Source organism: Ursus americanus, chromosome 17 (genome assembly GCF_024610735.1).
Source record: "Ursus americanus isolate L20-20 chromosome 17, mUrsAme1.1.p, whole genome shotgun sequence".
Taxonomy (NCBI): Eukaryota; Metazoa; Chordata; class Mammalia; order Carnivora; family Ursidae; genus Ursus; species Ursus americanus.
The window spans coordinates 15733955-15752591 of record NC_142143.1 but is presented as its reverse complement, the minus strand read 5'-3'; the positions used below and the strand labels follow the sequence as shown (position 1 = coordinate 15752591).

At 41.3% G+C, this 18637-nt stretch overlaps 1 protein-coding gene across 5 annotated transcripts in view; it reads left to right on the top strand.

Annotated features, from left to right (window-relative positions):
- TCP11L2 (t-complex 11 like 2) overlaps window positions 1-18637 on the top strand; it is a 36817-nt gene that overhangs the window by 14906 nt on the left and 3274 nt on the right. For all 5 annotated transcript variants that reach the window (XM_087868785.1, XM_045779587.2, XM_045779589.2 and 2 more), the window contains 6 exons: window positions 890-1010; window positions 2103-2323; window positions 3145-3281; window positions 11464-11651; window positions 11858-12039; window positions 14782-14954. In XM_087868785.1, the coding sequence (XP_087724911.1) occupies window positions 890-1010; window positions 2103-2323; window positions 3145-3281; window positions 11464-11651; window positions 11858-12039; window positions 14782-14954 (1022 nt within the window). The remainder of the gene's footprint in view (window positions 1-889; window positions 1011-2102; window positions 2324-3144; window positions 3282-11463; window positions 11652-11857; window positions 12040-14781; window positions 14955-18637) is intronic.

The following is an 18637-nucleotide window of genomic DNA, read 5'->3' as shown; positions in this document are numbered from 1 at the left end:
TTAATTTCTCATAGCATTATTGTATGTTTAGCTATTTATACTCTAAAAATTAGGTGATGTGCTTAACTATCAAATTATTAATTCATTCACCATGCATTCATCAAACACTCACTATATGCCAGATAGTGTGCTAGGTACAGTGGCAGATACTTAGAAGAAGAAGTAGTTCTGGCCTCTGCCTGGGAGAGAGGTATGACCTATAGGGGATGGAGACTCATAAGTACAGTGCAGGGAAATATGTGCTTTTCTTAAAACTGTTGCCAAATATAGGAGTTCAGTAGGGATGTGTATTTAAATGTGCACCTATTTTAGGGCATTGACATAAGAGGTGAAGCAAAGTGGCCACCAATTCTATTGTGAGCTCTTCCTAGGAAGGTTCCTATTTCAGCAGTTTGGTCTGGCTAACTTTAAATGGGACATCTAAACTGCAGTTGGCAGCAATTTGCATGCATGTCTCCTTGGGGCCAATCTGTTCTATTCTGTGCAATGAAACTTCAGCTGTTGAGGATAGAGCAACTTTGCCACCTCATCCCCAAAATCTAGAACAAGTCTAAAGATCTAAAGAGTAACTGGGTAAATTATGGCATCTCCTTAAGACAGAATTTTATGAACTTAAATCTATAGCAAGAAAGCATTTTTAAAGTCTTGGGGAAACTCTTAGGACAGAATATTAAATGAGATGAGTACATAATATACCTACTGGTTATCCTCAACTATATTAAAACAATGCATTGAACAAGGGAATTGTGTCAAAAGTTTAAAAATGAGATTATGGGCCATTTTTATTCTTTTTTTCTGCATTTTCTAAGATTCCTACAGTGAGCACATTTCTTTTATAATCAGGAAAAATAATGCTTATTTTTAAAAACAATTCATTTCCTTCCTGTAGCTTAGCCAGTCGAGTGAAGCACATTGTCCACCAGGCCTTCTGGGATGTCCTGGAGTCAGAACTGAATGCTGAGCCTCCCGAGTATGAACATGCCATCAAACTGTTTGAAGAAATCAGAGAGGCAAGTTGATGTTGTCTGTATTGATTAGTAATTTTCCCCCAAAGCCTGTTTTCGTGTCCTCCAAAGGGTATTGGAGATTCTTTTTGGAAAACTGAGTAAGTGCAATCACTGGAAGGGAGTTTTCTGAAGTGTACTTCCTGGGGTGGGGTGGGGTGGAGGCTAGGGAAATAGGGCAGTGGAAAGAGCACAGGGCAGCATTTAGCACACAGAGTAGTGGCCACAGTAGTTAAGAGCACAGACTCGGGAGTTGGACAGTATGGTTTAGTGATGGGTTTAGCAAAGGCTTTCCCTCCATGAGTCCTAGCATCCTGAATACTTGCAGGGTAATTGTAAGATTCAGGTGATATGAGGGTTATAGTTTTAGCTAACATTCACAAAGCACTTGCTCTATGCCAAACACTAGGTTGTTCATTTATTGTTACCATAATGCTGTGAGGTAGTTACTCCTATTACTGAATTCTTACTGGATAAAAAGAAACCACGTTCCCTTACTCACCCAGGGTCACACAGCTTTGAGGGGTAGAGAGGGACTTGAGCTGAGGCGCTCAGAGCCCATACTCCTAACCATGTGCTGAGTGTGTAAGCACAGTGTCTGTAAGCACAGTGTCTGCTGTGTGGATAGGTTGCTTGTAAAATATATGATAAATATTTTATATTTTATATTTTATATTTATATTTATATATATATATATTTATATTTTATATTTAAAATATACTAATGGAGCCCATGGGGTATTTCCATTTGTTCTTCTTTAAAGGGTTCTTGTGGAGCCATGATCTGCAACTTGTTCTTTCTTTGCATGGTTTAAATATAAACTTTCTGAAGTTATTTCAGTAATACCCCTTCTTTTCCAGTTGCTCTTATTCTGTTAGTTTCGGTAACTTCCCATGGGTTGAAGGGGGGGAGCTTTAATTCAGAAGATAGAGCTTTCTTTTTTGAGTTGAGACACTAGAGTGCTCCTCTGACCCACCACCAGTCAGTGTAAACTTCTGCGGCAAATATGGACAAGGAGCTTAGTCATCTAGACACTGAAGTAAAAAATGACAACCCGTATTCACGTAACGATACTGTTAACTTTCCTTTCTCTGTAGATTCTCCTCTCTTTTCTGACTCCTGGAGGCAACCGCCTTCGCAACCAGATCTGTGAAGTTTTGGACACAGACCTCATTAGGCAACAGGCTGAGCACAGTGCTGTTGACATCCAAGGCCTGGCCAACTATGTCATCAGTACAATGGGAAAGCTGTGTGCTCCCGTGCGAGATGACGATATCAGAGAGCTAAAGGCTACCAGCAACATCGTGGAGGTGCTGAGGTTAGCACTTTCGCTGCTTACATTTTCTGAGAGTACCTTCGATTTCATTCAGAAGGGAAATGTGAAGGGCGGGTACCTTGGTGGTGCAGTTGGTTAAGTGTCTGACTCTTGGTTTTGGCTCAGGTCATGATCTCAGGGTTAGGAGATTGAGCCCTGAATTGGGCCCTGTGCTCAGTGTGGAGTCTGCTTGAGATTCTCTCTCCCTCCGCCCCTCCTGCTCATGCTTTCTCCCTCTCAAATAAATAAATAAATATTTAAGAAAACAAAACAAAACAAAAGGGAAGTGTGGGAATTGAGCAACACAGAATAATAACTGGTCTCCCAAAGGAATCCTTGATCCTAAAAGAAAACCAGATTAGCAAAGCTAAGTATTTTTGTGCCTCACTACCCTGTCCTTTTTTTTTTTCTTTTCTCTCTATCCCCCCCCCCACCAATTCCCATAGGAATAGAAACCATATACACTTTGTTCAGACTCGTTAAAATTTCAGGGCTTTCCAAGGAAGATTCCTTCTTGAATCTTCTTTGTCTCATTAAGACTCGTTGTTTATGCTTCTTAGTGTCTGTCAGTTTATGGCCAGGTGTAGTGGATCTGCTGGAGGTACTGTATTTGCTAAAGCAAATACTCTTGAGATCTGTGAAGAATACATTTGGAATGCATGTGTAATGCCTTCTACGAATAGTGACCTTGTCAATGGCATTTGGAATTTCAAAACTATTTGGGGATGTTTATCTTTTCCAGCCTGTTAAGTAGATCACAGTTAATGAATTTCAGCTTAATTTCGTAATCACCTTTCTAACTATTTTAACTCTAAAATTTTTAGACAAATATTTCATGTCCTGGACCTCATGAAAATGGACATGGTCAATTTTACAATTAGGAGTCTTCGACCACATCTTCAACGCCAGTTGGTGGATTATGAGAGAACCAAGTTCCAAGAAATTTTAGAAGAAACTCCAAGTAAGTACAATACAGTGTCTATATATTAACATTGGATGGAAATATGATGTTTATGTTTTGATGTCTTAAAGAGTATCACTAAAGAATTTTGGCTCTTCTGTTAAACATTTTTTTAACTTCTAAAATCAGCATCACAAATTTATAGCTGTCTGCCCATGTCCCAAGAACTGTGCCAAGCACTATTCATTTCTTCATGCATTAAAAAAATATATTTATTGAGCACCTGCTGTATCCCATACACTGCTTAGTGGTTGTGAATACTGCAGTGAACAAAACAATGTTGTGACCCCGAGGAGCTGACATTCTAGTAGGCATGGCAAACAAACAAATAACGTATATTGTCAGATGTGTTAAGTGCTGTGAAGAAAAATAGGAAAGAAGGGCAGAGAGCAGTGGGGCAGGAGTGGGGGAGGTGGTGTTTTTAAAGATAAGGTAGACTGGGAAAACCTCTCTAAAAAGTAACATTTGAGGAGAGTTTGCAAAGGAAAGAGGAAGGGGCATGTAAAAATGTGAGAGAAGAACCTTCCAGCCAGAGGGAGCTGAAAGTGCGAAGGTGTGAAGCTTGCATGTGAAGTTGGACAGACAAGGGCAGACAGTATGGCTGGAGTAAAGTAGGCAGGGAGAGACTGGGAGGAGATGAGGCTGAGAGGTAGACAATGGCAGGTCCTGTAAAGCCTTGCTAGGAAGTGAGAGTTGAGAGTTGATTCCAAGTGTGATGAGAAGTCCTTGGAGAGTTTTGATCAGGGGGGCAACATGTGATTTTCATTTTTTAAGACTACTCTGGCTTCTTGGTAGAGAATAGATCATATGGGAGCAATGAGGGAGGGGAAACGGGCCCCAAGGAGGTGGTATCGCAGCTGCTCCAGCAAGAACTACCGGTCCAGGTGGCAATGGTGGAAGTAGTACGAGCAAGTCAGATTCTGGATGTATTCTGAAAGTTGAACAAAATGATTTGCTGAAAGCTGGATGAAAGAGAAAAGGGAAGAGTTGAGGATGATGCTAAGATTTTCACCTGAGCAGCAGGATGAATAGTATTGGCTGCTTGTGAGGTGGGGCAGCTAGGGGAAGGCAGGTAGGGAGGTGGTATGGAATCAGGGTTCAGTTTTAGATATATGAACTTTGAGATCTTGTTTGACATCAACATGGACACATCAGGTAGGCATGTGGATATAAGAGACTAGAGTTCAGGGGAATGGTGGGTACTGGGCGTATACGTTCAGGACTCACCAGTGTATTTATGATAGATAAAGCCATGACACTGAATAATAGCTAACATGTGTAAAATGCTTACCACATGCTAAGCACTTTAACTATATTAACTAATTTGATCTTTGCAACAACTTTAGGAAATTACTCCCCATTTTATGAATGAGGAAACTGAGGCATAGGTAGGTTAGATCCCTTGCCTCCATGACACAACTTGTAGGCAAGCCACAGAGCTGGGACACCCAGATGGTCTGGCTACACCATTCATGCTCTTAGCCACAACATAACACTAGATAAAATTACCTGGGGAGTGAGTGTCGATACTGAAGAGGCCTGACTTGGGACTCTAGAGCATCTACAGCCCGAAAAGAGGAGAAGGATCCTGCAAAGGTGACTGTGAAAGAGTAGCCAGAGAGGTAAAGGAAGCCAGGAGCTGGTGATGTTCTGTAAGACAGTGAACAGAGTGTTTGGAGAATGACATAATCAACTATGACAGTGCTAAGTGGTCAAGAAAAATGGAGGCCAAGGCTTGACCATTGCATATGACTGCATGAGGATCCTTGGTAACCCTGATGCGAATAGGTTCATGGACTAGTGGGCATTAAAACTGGACTGAGAGAAGGATCAAGAAAGCCTGGGAATAGAGAATGTGGTACCTCAATGAAACCTCACAGTTACTTACTTAAGTAGGGACTGTTACACCCTTTATTTCACAGGCAAGGGAATTATGATGCCAGATGTTGCACAGCTGCCAAAAGGCTAGCTTACTGATTCCCTCATTGGCAGACTCTGAACCCTGGCTTCTGGGCTTTAATTAACCACACTATAAGGCTGTTAGATGATCCACCCACTTCACCCACACTCCTCGTCTTCTGTCAAGCTAGTCAATATGGTAGCCTTATATAAACAAAGCCAAACAGGTACCACTTTTAAAGGGGCTCCAAGAGTCCGGAGCATGCAGGAAAGAGGGCCTGGGTCGTGGAGGGTCTTAGGGGGGAACAGTCCATGAAGCTGTGCACATTCTGTTTGGTAACAAGGAGACGTACGTGGGCCCTGAGCACTGCCTTCCTGTTGATATTGATTCAGGGACTTTGGGTTAAGCTCTGTAGGGCAGACTAGGATCCATGGAGAGAAATCACAGGCAGCCAGTTCTGACCTTTTTAGCGGCTAGAGATGTTTTAAGCTTGGAATGGGCCTCTCTATTACTACTAGTAGTGCCAGCTATCATTTTGTTGAACACTTATTATACACCAAGTCCTTACTGTGTGCCAAACATTTTACCTTTATTAGCCCATTCAAGCTTCACAAAGCCCTATGAATCTGGCACTGTTATCACTCACTGTTTACAAATGAAGAAATTGGGGCACCCGGGTGGCTGAGTCGGTTAAAGTGTCTGCCTTTGGCTCAGGTCATGATCCTAGGGTTCTGGTATTGAGCCCCACATCGGGCTCCCTGTTCAGCAGGGAGCCTGCTTCTCTGGCTCCCTCTGCCACTCCCCCTGCCTGTACTCTCTCTCTCTCAAATAAGTAAATAAATAATCTTAAAAATATATAAATGAAGAAATTGAGGTTAAGGTACCTAGGTGACTGCTAAAGCCTGGATAAACCAGACATGTCTCTGCCCCCAAGCATGTACATTGAGCCACTACACAACATTGCCTGTCTTCAGATGAGATACTGACTTTCTTTAGGGCATCTGCAGAGGGAGTGCTAGCACTGAGTGGCAGATAAGATTAGATGACTTCTAAGGATCCTTCCACAGCAAAATTCTGTGGCTTCAGGGCTGTATTTTTTTAGCTCCAAAGGGAGAGAGGGATTAATGGAAATAGAACCCTATGTACAACCTGAATCCGAAACCTGAACTACAGTAACTAAGTTTGTAGCAGTGTTTTCCTTTCCAGTGTTTTATTGGTTAGTTTCATTTGTATGCCTGTGCAAATGTGTATACATGTATGTGCAAATGTCTCCATGTCTTGAATCAAGATAGCTTGTCGTCTGGAGTAAATTCCTTAATATTGGTTTGAATTACAATTTTGTTCATCTTAAATGATTTGTTTCTGTCCTTAAGACCCAGGCTTAGTGACCTGCAATTCATTCGTACTTTTCACATTGACTTGGATACTTTCAGAGATTTAAGAATAGAATAAATCCAGTTGTGCATATAGGTCATTATTGCCCAGCTCTAAAAATGTTCCCAGAGAAATCAAGAGTCCAGGAAGCAGAGTGTATGTCAGCTGTTAATTATATCCTCAAGTCACTCTGCCAAAAGTCGGTCACTGTGCCCTAATATCAAAAGAAGAGCCTCATAGTAACATGCAGAAGGACAAAAGGGTTGGATTTTTGTGTGTACATGATTTTTTAATAAAACAATTATTGGAAAATTAATAGAGAAGCACTCTAGATTTCTGAATTGACTCCAGAAAATACTTTATTTTACCAACAGACAGATTTTATTCAATTGCCTGATTTAAAGTACACCCAAGAAAGCCTTAGGCAATGATTGGACGCATGTAGTAAGCATCAACAAGATAACCACATCAGGTCCAACAACTAAATTACCTGCAGAAAGAGTAACAGATCACTCCTCAGGGACCAGAGCACAAGTAACTTCTAAGATACTCGGAGGTTTTTATTTATTTAGGTAATGTCTTATATCTGATAACACATTCTCATAGAACTTCATTTCATGTGATTCTTTCAAAAATCCTGTAGGACATAAATACTTTCCAAAAACACATTCCTTGAAAAAGGCTACCTTTTCTTTATTGAACTGCTTTGGCATCTTTGTTGAAAATCAATTGACAATACATTTGTGAGTCTGTTTTTGACCTCTTTATTATTTTTTTGGTAATTGAAGTATAATTTACATGCGATAACGTTAATTTTTTAAACTGTATAATTCAGTGGGTTTTAGTATATTCAAAGGTTATACAACCATCATCAGTATTTAATTCCAGAAGATTCTCATCATCTCAAAAAGAAACCCCGTACCCACTAGCAGTATCTCCCCGTTCTCCCTTCCCTTAAGCTTTGACAACCTCTGGTCTACTTTTTGTCTCTATGGATTTGCCAATTATGGACATTTCATATAAATCAGATCATACGATGTGTGGCTTCTTTCACTTAGTATAGTATGTTCATGATTTACCCATATTGTAGCACATATCACTACTTCATTTTTTTTTATTGGATTCTATTCTATCCTATGATCTATATGTCTTCTCTTCACTAAATACCACACAGTCCTGATTATTGAGGCTAAGTCTTGAAATAGGGTAGTGTTAGTCTTCCATCGTTGTTCTTCTTTTCCAAATTATTTTGCCTATTTTAGGTCCTTTGAATTTCCATATACATTTTTAATTAGTTTATTCATTTCTGCAAAAAAGCCAGCTGGGATGGTGATTAGAATTATGTTGAACTGACATCTTCACAATAATGAATCTGCTAATTTGTGAACTGGGTATCTCTTCTTAAGTCTAATTTATTTCAGCAATATGTTTTTGTTTTGGTGTACCAGTCTTGTACTTATTTTTTTTGAAAGATTTATTTATTTGAGGGGGGAGGGGCCAATGGAGAGGGAGAGAGAAACTTAAGCAGACTCTATACCGAGCGGGCAGCCTGATGTGGAGCTTGATCTCACAACCCGATATCATGACCTGAGCCAAAACCAAGAGTCGGACGCTCAACCAACTGTGTCACCCAGGTGCCCCTCCAGTCCTGTACTCATTTTGTTCAATTTAATCCCATTTATTTTATGTTCTTTGATGCTGTTATAAATGGTATTTTGTAAAATTTTTATTTTCTAGCATATAGAAGTATAATTTATTTTTGAATATTGACTTTGCAGCCTGAGAACTTGCTGGATTAACTTATTAATGCTAGTAGATTTTTGGACTATTCCTTAGGTTTTTCTATATATACGATCATTTTGCCTGCAAACAAAGACAGTTTTACTTCTTTTTTTTTAATCTGTGTGCCTTTTACTTCTTTTTCTTGCCTTATTGCACTGACTAGGTCAGCCAATCAATTGTTCAATAGTAGTCATCAGAGAGGGCATCCTTGCCTTTCTAGGGGAAGAATGTTCATTGTTTGACCATTAAGTCTGATGTTACCTGCAGCTTCTCATAGATGTCTTTTTCTGTGTTGAGGAAGTACTATTTCTAGTTTGTGAGAATTTTTATCTAAATAGGTCACCTGTTAAATTTGGTCACATGCTTTATATCTACGTAAGTGATCTTTTTTTCCTCCTTTATTGTGTTAATGTGCTGAATTACAGTGATTGATGTTTTTCTGATTAAACCAACCTTGCAGTCCTGAAATGTTCATCCCACCTCCTTGGTCATAGTGTACTGTTTTATCTTGCTAATACTTTACCTTGCTAATGCTTTCTTAAGGATTTTTGTATCTGTATTTTTGGAAAGAGATCACTTTGTAATTTTCTTGTAATGCCTTTGTCTGGGTTTGGTATCAGGGCAAAGCTGGCCTCATAAAATGAATTGAGAAGTATTCCCTTCTCTGCTTTGTTAAAGAGTTTACAAAAAACACTTTGTCTTGATTTGCATGTACTGTGTACATTAGTATACATTTTACTAGATGATGGTGTGGAGGGAAAGATATCTGCAGGCCTGTAGGACCAATCAGTTTATTAGTCTGACGGAGACAATTTGAGCCATTCTTTAAGCCCATGGTTACTTCCAGAGATGGTGAGTTAAATTGGAAACCTACCAGGTCTCTCATGCCAGACATGGAGAGCAGAGGCTTTTAGAGCACCCACTGTATGACAAGTACCACTGGAAAGATAATCTGAGTATTTTCCAAAGCAAATGTGTCTGCCAAAACAAAGCCACATTTCACATACCTATCAAATTGTGGTATGAATTAAGTCAAGGGAAAGAGAAATAAAAAATAAGGATCATAGATTGGACTCTTCAGTGATCTCATTAATGAGATGGAATTGAGATGAACATGCATGGAATATTTAATAACAATTTTTTAAAAAGTAGAGAAGCTGTTTTTTTAGATCAGCTGTTTAAGAGAAATGACAGCCAGATCAAAAATTCAAAGACAGGTGCTCTGAGAAGGGTTAACTAAGGATGAGTCCATACGATCAAGAAAGGCTTCCCATGGGAAGAGAGATTTAGGCTAGGCCAGTAAAAGCTGGCAGGATTTAGATTTAGAGAACCAAAGATAGTTCCAGGGGGGTTAGACCAAGCCTCTCAGGCAGGAAACCAGAAGCATGTATTGGTGGAGAGTGAATTCAGGTACAGTGCTCCTGGGCCTCCACAGCTCCTGGGAAATTCTCAGGTAAATATACCTGTAAAGCCATTGCCTCTTCTTGTGTTTCTCCCTCCTAGTAGACTAAGAGCTTCTGGAGTGCATGGAACATGTTTACTCATCTATGAATCCCCAGCACTTGGTACAACACCTAATGTACATTACGTGCTCAGTTACCATTGAATAAATGAGTGAATGAAGAGAATTACTGCCTACATGAAAAATCGAGGATACAAATGTCTCATGGGTTTGACCTTGGTTTGGGGGCCATATAGAGCAGTCACTATACTAGCTTGTGGGAGTAACATCTCAGCAGTTAGATCCCTTGGAGGAAAGCTGATGTTTCACTCTGAATTTGTGCTCTTTCTGCTTTACCAGTCATACTCAATTCTAGCTTCCTGCTAGGATCACCTGGCATATTTAAACACAGATGCCTGAGCCCCATCTCAGACCAATTAAATCAGAATCTCCAGGAGCTGTGCCCAAGATCTTTCTTTTCTTTTTAAAGCTCCCCAGGTGATTCTAAAATCAGCCAGGGTTGTGAACCACTATGGTACACTGTTGCTTTTGTTTGAGATAACTAAATGGGCTTTTAAATGTGTCAGCTGTAAATGATTAAGCTGGCAGTATAAATACTTATTAACGCCGCACTGTAATTATATCCACCAAGATTTCCTCTCTCTCTCTCTCTCTCTCTCTCTCTCTCTCTCGGTTGGATGTCCTTTAAACAAAGACTACAAGTCTTTTACATCTTTATGAACAGAATTAGAAAAACCAAGAACAACATATGCCAACTGAGGAGAAGCAAAGTTGTAAAATTTTGGGGTGGTGTTGCTCTCGTGTGGCAAGCATTGCTGTTCACAAATTACTCCTGTTCAAATGCTGGGTCTGAGGAAGAATTTCAGGGTTACTATTCTTTATTTCATTCTCTGGTGCTTTTTAAAAAGTCTGCAACTGTGTTCGGTCTGTTGTTTTTGTTTTGTTTTGTTTTGTTTTTTTAGCAATTTCCACCTTATAAATTCTACCAAATGCACAGTTTTATAAGAAATGTGGTATAAAAAGCAAACTGTTTCTAGTGGGAAGACTTAGAACTGGGTCAAAAGTAAAATAAAGTGTGCCCACTAGCATGCTTGTGCGTTTTCGGAAAGGCATAGCTCTAATCAGACACGCAGGGGGTCCAGGATTCAAAAATGTTTAATAATCAGTGCTTTTAGTCTAAATACATTCTCTGCACAAAATTCAAGGTCATGTCTGAGCTGGCTCCTGCTTACCCACCCAATGCCATCTGCTACCATTCTCCCTCGTTTTCTATAGACCGGCAATACAGATATGCTTGTAGCATCCAGAATGTGCTGTATTCTCTCACTGTTCTGGGTTTTTGTATGGGCTGTTCGCCTGGCCTGGAGTGACAGTCCTGTCCTCTGTCTGCTTTGTATTTTTAGGTGTCACTTACAGAGCTCTTCCTCTTAGACTCTGTCCTGGACAACGTCTGCTCCCTCCACTCCCACTGTGCCTTCTCGCATTTATTGTATTCTGCTGTAATTGTTGGTTTACAGCTCTGTCTCCCCATCTGGACTATAAGCTCCTTTAGGGGTGTGCCTGTCTTGTCATTTGTGCCCAGCTCCTAGCTTAACATCTGCATGTAGAATGCATGCAAGGGATCTAACAGCTGTAGGACAGATATGTGGCCTTTTCACTTTCAGGTGCTCTTGATCAAACTACAGAATGGATAAAAGAATCTGTAAATGAAGAACTACTTTCTCTTTCGGAGACTGCTTTAACTCCTGGGGCCGAGAACAGCTCTAAGCCAAGCCTGAGCCCTACACTGGTGCTAAATAACAGTTATTTAAAACTGTTACAGTGGGATTATCAGAAAAAAGAATTACCAGAGGTGAGTGGGTTTTTTTTTCTTCCCTCGAGTTCTCCAATATTTTAATTCTATCTGTGTGTCACCTGGCCTGTCTAGTGTTGTGTTGTGGTTTAATGACTTTCCTGAAATCAGATAGAAATGGGAGTTTGGATGTAACATTGCTTGTTTTATATTTTCATGGTATTGAGCTTCCCTTTCTATTTTTACATTTAAAATAAATATGCTAGACACTCATGACAGATGGAGCACGTCTTCAGGAACTGACAGAAAAGCTGAATCAATTGAAAATTATTGCCTGCCTGTCCCTAATTACCAACAACATGGTGGGTGCTCTTACAGAAGGCCTCCCTGAGCTTGCAAACAGGTTAAAAAGGATTTCAGCTGTTCTACTTGAAGGCATGAACAAAGAGTAAGTTCCAAGTGTTTTTATCTGCTCATCCTCGTATTAAGGCTCTACGTGTGTTTCAGAGATCGTGAACAATCCTGGATGTCTGGGTGTGATATTTAGGACTGTACTTTAGAGAAACGTATCTTACACCTTCTTTTTCTAGAATTTCTTTTAATATCTCTGAAGGTTTAGATGTCCTTTCATGAGAAGGGAGAGATCTTTTCCACGACAAGTGCCAGGATGAGTGTCCTATTTCCACTTAGGATGGGCATGTGCAAGAGCTCTTTTTTGACCGTGCTGTGGAATAAACAAACAAAAACCAGAATTCCGAGCTGAGGGTTTGGAAGGCCCTATCAGGGAGGCTTTCCTACCCAGTTGTTCTGACGCCACCATTTTTCTGCAATGAAGTGTTTACCAGCTTGACTGATCCAGCCTGCTCTGAGCTCTTTAGTAGAAGTAGTGACATCCTCTCCTTCAGAGATGTTGCACAAGTCCAGTGAAGGTCTTGTTTTTGCTAATTCATTGCCCAGTATCAGACCCTGGGTCTCATTTAGATCATCCTGTTGTGAATCCTGTCCAAGTCAGAAAATTCCTAATCTTAGTCAATGACCAGATGCTTTCGTGGGTCTTATATGCGTCAGCTTCTCCTGCTCGTTCCCTTTTCAGGTATTTCCAAGGCCTTAGTTGTTCATTCTTGTCTTTGAAGGGAGATGCCTCTATCCCTCCATCCTCTTGCCCATTACTCAGACAGCACATAAATTACTTGATAAAATCCTAGAATATTAAGAGCCAGGAGGAGCCTGAGTGATTACAGCATCCAAAGTTGTCAGAGAGAGAATAGGATTTACCTTGGGTTGCACAGTGAGATAAACCTTCTCTAGGTTTGCAGCTGGTCTTGCCTTAGCATTTCCCCACACAGAGTAACTATTACTTTCCAGAAATGTTTCTTTATTAAGCTTTTAGAGAACCCACAATGCTGCTTAAGTATGCATATAAAGCATATAGCAAAGTGGTCACTGAGAAGTCAAGCTTCAGGTCAGACGGACCAGGGTTTAAGTCCCAGCTGTGCTATTGACTTATTAGGTACCCTTGAACAAGTTCCTGAATCACTCTGAGCCTCATTTTCTCACTTGTAAAAAGGGATAATTGGGCCTACTTACAAATGTGGGAACTTAAGATGATTCATTGTGAAGTACTTAGTGCAGGTGTCTGGCACGTGGTGCTCGATAAATGTTCACTTTTAATAACTAGTGAGTTGTTAAATCATCTTCTTTATAGACGCTTTGCCTCTCCGATTGCTTTATCGTTTTAATTCCCCATGCCCACCCCTATTCTCTTATCCTTTTATTCCCATTTTGCACAAAGTTATTAAAGACCATTTCTGGACAGTGAGAGACCATTTTCAATCATCGTTCTCCCATAGTGTGGACCTAACACATGCCCTTTCTAATTACCTCTTTTTTCTTACCTCTTAAATAACCCACTGCCCACTACTTCTTATGGTTTTCTGGGATTTTTGACTGGTTTCTTGAAAGTAATAGTAGGAAGGAGCTTCTTATCTTTGATCATGATAGGTCAAGAATTTTAGGTAATTTGTCATTATGGTATTAACCTATAAATATCTTCATTTCTTGTAGGGTTTCTTAAAAGATTTATTTGTGGGGCACCTGGGTGGCTCAGTCGTTAAGTGTCTGCCTTTGGCTCAGGGCGTGATCCCAGGGTCCTGGGATTGAGCCCCACATCGGGCTCCCTGCTCCGCTGGGAGCCTGCTTCTTCCTCTCCCACTCCCCCTGCTTGTGTCCCTCTCTCACTGGCTGTCTCTCTCTCTGTCAAATAAATAAATAAAATCTTTGGGGAAAAAAAGATGTATTTGTTTATTTGGGGGGAGGAATGTAGGGGGAGAGATCACAAGTGGAGGGAGGGGCAGAACGAGAGGGAGAGAGAGAACCTCAAGCAGACTCCCGGCGGAGTTCAGAGCCTGATGCAAGTCTTGATCCCAGGACCTTGGGATCATACCTGAGCCGAAATCAAGAGTTGGCTGCTTAGGGCGGCTGGGTGGCACAGCGGTTGAGCGTCTGCCTTCTGCTCAGGGCGTGATCCCGGCGTTGTGAGATCGAGCCCCACATCAGGATCCTCTGCTATGAGCCTGCTTCTTCCTCTCCCACTCCCCCTGCTTGTGTTCTCTCTCTCGCTGGCTATCTCTATCTCTGTCGAATAAATAAATAAAATCTTTAAAAAAAAAAAGAGTTGGCTGCTTAACTGACTGAGCCACCCAGGCACCCCTTCATTTCTTGTTTTTTATTGGTTTTATAGATTCACTGTTCGGCCATGGATAAAGGAATTGATTCTTCCATTTTATAAGCATAGATTTAACAACAACAACAAAATATCTATGAATGAATCTGCTCAGACCAAAGGGTTTATTTTAAGAAGTAAATAGGTATTTTCTTTTCCTTTCTGATGGTCCTGCATGAAAATGGGGTTGCAGACTTATTTTCAGGGACCACACTTTTCTGACTGCTTTCCCGACTAAACACTACCTACAGAATTGAATGGTTTTAAGCATTTAAGAATCTGCTACACATAAGGGTTGGTGCCTGGGAGGAGTTACTATATTCTAAGTTAATGCTAATAGAGGTACTTACTGTGTGTAAATGAATAGTGACAGACATCTGAAACAAGTTGGTATATTAAAAAGTAGATAAAAACTGCTGGATAGAAAAACTATTCCTGATGCAATTTTGTTTTATGCTTTTTTTTAAGGACCTTTAACTTGAAGGAAGTCCTGAATTCTATCGGTGTTCAGACTTGTGTTGAAGTTAACAAAGCCCTGGTGGAGAGAGGTTTATCCAATTTAAATGCTGAGGTCCAAGCTAATCTCATAGGTCAATTTTCAAGCATTGAAGAGGAGGACAATCCTATCTGGTCCTTGATTGGTGGGTCCTCATGTTTTTATTGGTTTCTGCTTCAATTCCAATTTGCTTTAATTTGCTGGTTTTGAATAATGTCAAGTGTCAGTTACATTTTAGTCTTAAACAGATTACCTGTGCCTTTTGGAGAATAAATATTAAAAATATAAAGAAAGGGGGCGCCTGGGTGGCACAGTCGTTAGGCGTCTGCCTTCGGCTCAGGGCGTGATCCCGGCGTTCTGGGATCAAGCCCCACATCAGGCTTCTCTGCTGGGAGCCTGCTTCTTCCTCTCCCACTCCCCCTGCTTGTGTTCCCTCTCTCGCTGGCTGTCTCTGTCAAATAAATAAATAAAATCTTTAAAATATATATATATAAAGAAAGAAATTGTACTTTCAAAGGTTTGGGACTCACTCCTTCTTCTGTGTGTATAAGTAACAGAGTGGGGAAATGTTCCAGGCCCTTCTGTCTTACTATCCAGCCAATAGATTTTTATGAAGAAAATACCATAATGCTACCAGTATGTTAAAATCCTAGATCAATGCAACAATCCAAACCAGCTGGCAGTATGTTTAAGAAAGTAGATACCAGTTCTGCTGTGAGCTAGGCTAAGCGAGCTGAGGCCTCTTTCTTGGTCAGACTTAAAGAGACAATGAGTAAAGAGGCTATGGAACTGGGGGGCATGATGGTGGGCTTTTTTTTTTTTTTTAATGCTTGATTCCTAGGCAAGTGACTATCTCAGTGTCAAGTTGTGTTGGTGAGTTGGGAAAGTGGAGAATTAATCAGTTAGGACTCTTTCTGTTACCAGTGACAGAACTGAACTAGCTTAAACAAAAAGGAAGTGCATTTTCTCATATAACCAACAAGAGCAGAGCAGGACTGGCTCCTCTACGGCTTAGTCAGAGCTCAGACTGTGTCACTGGCACTAGTTTCCCCCCCTCCTCCCTTCAGCACTGCCTTCCTTTGGGCTGGCTGTCTTCACAGATAGACTCTTTCCATCATGGCAAGACAGTTTTAGCTCCAGCCTGTATCTTTCCATACTGAAGTCAAGTGAAAAACAAGGTGTTGGCTTCACCGTTAGCCCAAATAATGGCCCCAGAATTGAGTCCCATTGGTTCCAGTTGGCGTGACTGTAGGTCAAGTCACATTCTTGAATCAGTCATGGTGGTCAGAGGGGAAGGAACTGGAGATTGAGACATATGTTCAGTTCCTGAAGCCAGAGTGAGTCCACTTTCCCTGTGGCACCTGATCTGAAAGTAGAGAAGAGATGATTTCCCCCAGACAGTTCAGGGTGATGTGGCCAGAGGAGGGGGAGAAGTTGATGGGGGCACAAAGCAAGTGTCTGCTACAAAGAGTGAGGAATAAAGACCAGAAAGAGGAAAAGAGCATAGAATTGGAACTATGGACTAATCTGCAAGTTTTCAAAGTACAACACTGACTTCCCTAGGAGTATAAATACTTGTTATTATTTTTTTGAGGCTCTCACATAGTTTCTCTCATCCTTACCCCTGGGGACATGGAATGCTGGAGCTCTAGGCCCCTAAAAACTCAAGGCTTTAACCCCTCCCCAGAAAGGAATAGTGCTGGTGTGCAGCACTGTGGGCTACCAAGAGATGACCCTGGACGACACTGACAAACACAGCATAGATGCAGCCACCGGGGCTGAGGCCTTCCCTGCCTGCCTTCACTGCCGACTCCTGTGCGTCCTCATGGCCCTTAGTCTCCAGCAGAACAGCCCATACCTGCGAGGAGGAGGGGTAGACTGTCTGCTGTCTCTGCCATGTACCACTAGCCCCCACTAGTGTGCAGACCTCGTGAGGATGGAATGCATGTCTCTTATCTGCTAGGTCCCTATACCAGGCTAGACCCACAGATGACATTTAATAAATACAGTTGACCCTTGAACAAAACGTGTTTGAACTGTACAGGTCCCCTTACATGCAGATTTTCTTTGATACAGTACTATAAATGAATTTTCTCTTCCTTAGAATTTTCTTAGTAACATTCTCTATTCTCTAGCTTATTTTATTATAAGAATAAAGTATACAGTCCATATACAAAATATGTGTTAATCAACTATTTATGTTATCCTAAGGCTTCTGGTCCACAGTAGGCTATTAGTAGTTAGGCTTTTGGGGAGTCAAAAGTTATATGCAAGTTTTTGACTGTGTGTGGGGGGGTCAGTACCCCTCACCCCCACGTTGTTCAAGGATCAACTGTATCTGTGCAAGGGGTGAGCGCATCAGACACTTAGACTGGGTGAGTACCTCATATTACCAAATGGTTGCGGACTAGGGACTCTCAATGAGCCAGTCTGACTCCAGAGCTCATATTCTTAACTACTCCTGGTGGGTACTGTTGTTAGAACTGGAGCCCTGCTGTTGGTTGGCATGGTGGCCGGAGCAGCCAGGTGTCTGCTGTACCCTTGCTTTAGATAAGCGAGGCACTTGCAATTTCAAAAGGGAGGGAGCTAGGATGCCCCAGCTGGATGCCCCACCCCAGGCAGGGCCAGGGCCAGGGCTAGGGTGGCCTCCTAAAATCTGGTAAAGCACCTTTTTTTTTTTCACCCAGCTATCCCCAGTCCAACTTTCCTGCTATTTTGCAAACTGAAAGCATTTTTAACCTCATTCAAAGTATTGTTGCCTAGAAACTCAAATGACTCATTTGAGCAGCTCTCCTTCGACTCTGGAAGCCAAGGGCACGCCTTTGGCAGGGACTCAGTTTGGCTGATCCTAACTGGATGAACGCTTCTGTCATTTTAGTCTTGGCCTAAAAACTGACTCGTCCACAGAGGAGACAGAACTACTTTCAGCATAATAACAGTTTTGAAAGAGTTTCTTTCTTTAAACAGTCTTGCAGGAAGGTTTTCGGACCATATCTGTGGTGAAAACAGACCTGGGCTCCTGAGAGTCAGGCAACCAGTTTAACGGGAAATTTCGTACACAATTGACTCTCAATTTTCCCCTTGCAGAAGGTTTGGAGTGAGTTAAGCACTCAGAGGAACCGGGGACATAAGAAGGACGAGTTAGCCTTGGTTTTCCTTCCCTGTTTGTGGTACCCATAGTCTGCCTTCTTTTGTTCTTTTTCTTTTTTTTAAGATTTTATTTATTTGAGAGAGAGAGCGAGAGAGAGTGCACAACCCCAGGGGAGGGGGAGAGGGAGAGACAGACTGCACACTGAGCAGGGAGCCTGACACTGGGCTCCATCCCAGGACCCCTGGATCATGACCTGAGCCATAGGCAGATGCTTAACCAATTGAGCCACCCAGGCGCCCCTGCCTTCTTTTGTTCTTGATGTGCTATTTATTTGTAATGGAATTACAACTCCCGCTGTGTTCTTAGCCTTTTAAAAAGATAACTAGATAAGGTTTCTTTCAAACCAGCTTTTTTCAGAAGTACATGAAAACTAGAGGAAAATTATTTATAGATTACCTGCTATGTCGAATATTTGCATGCTTGTAGCTATCTCTGTTTTTTAAAAGTAATTTTCAGTTGTGTAAGAGATACATACACGAATGATTTCTCCTTGTTGACAGATTATAGGTGATGCCAAGTCCTCTTTGACTGCCTGCCCCATTCCTCCCTGACTCCATTGTTTTCAGTTAGATGCATTCACCTTTACAGAGCTTTTTCACTCCATTCTCACTTCAGTTCAGTCAGCATCTGTGATGTGCCTGCCACATGCCAGACCAGGGATGAAAAGATAAAAAAGA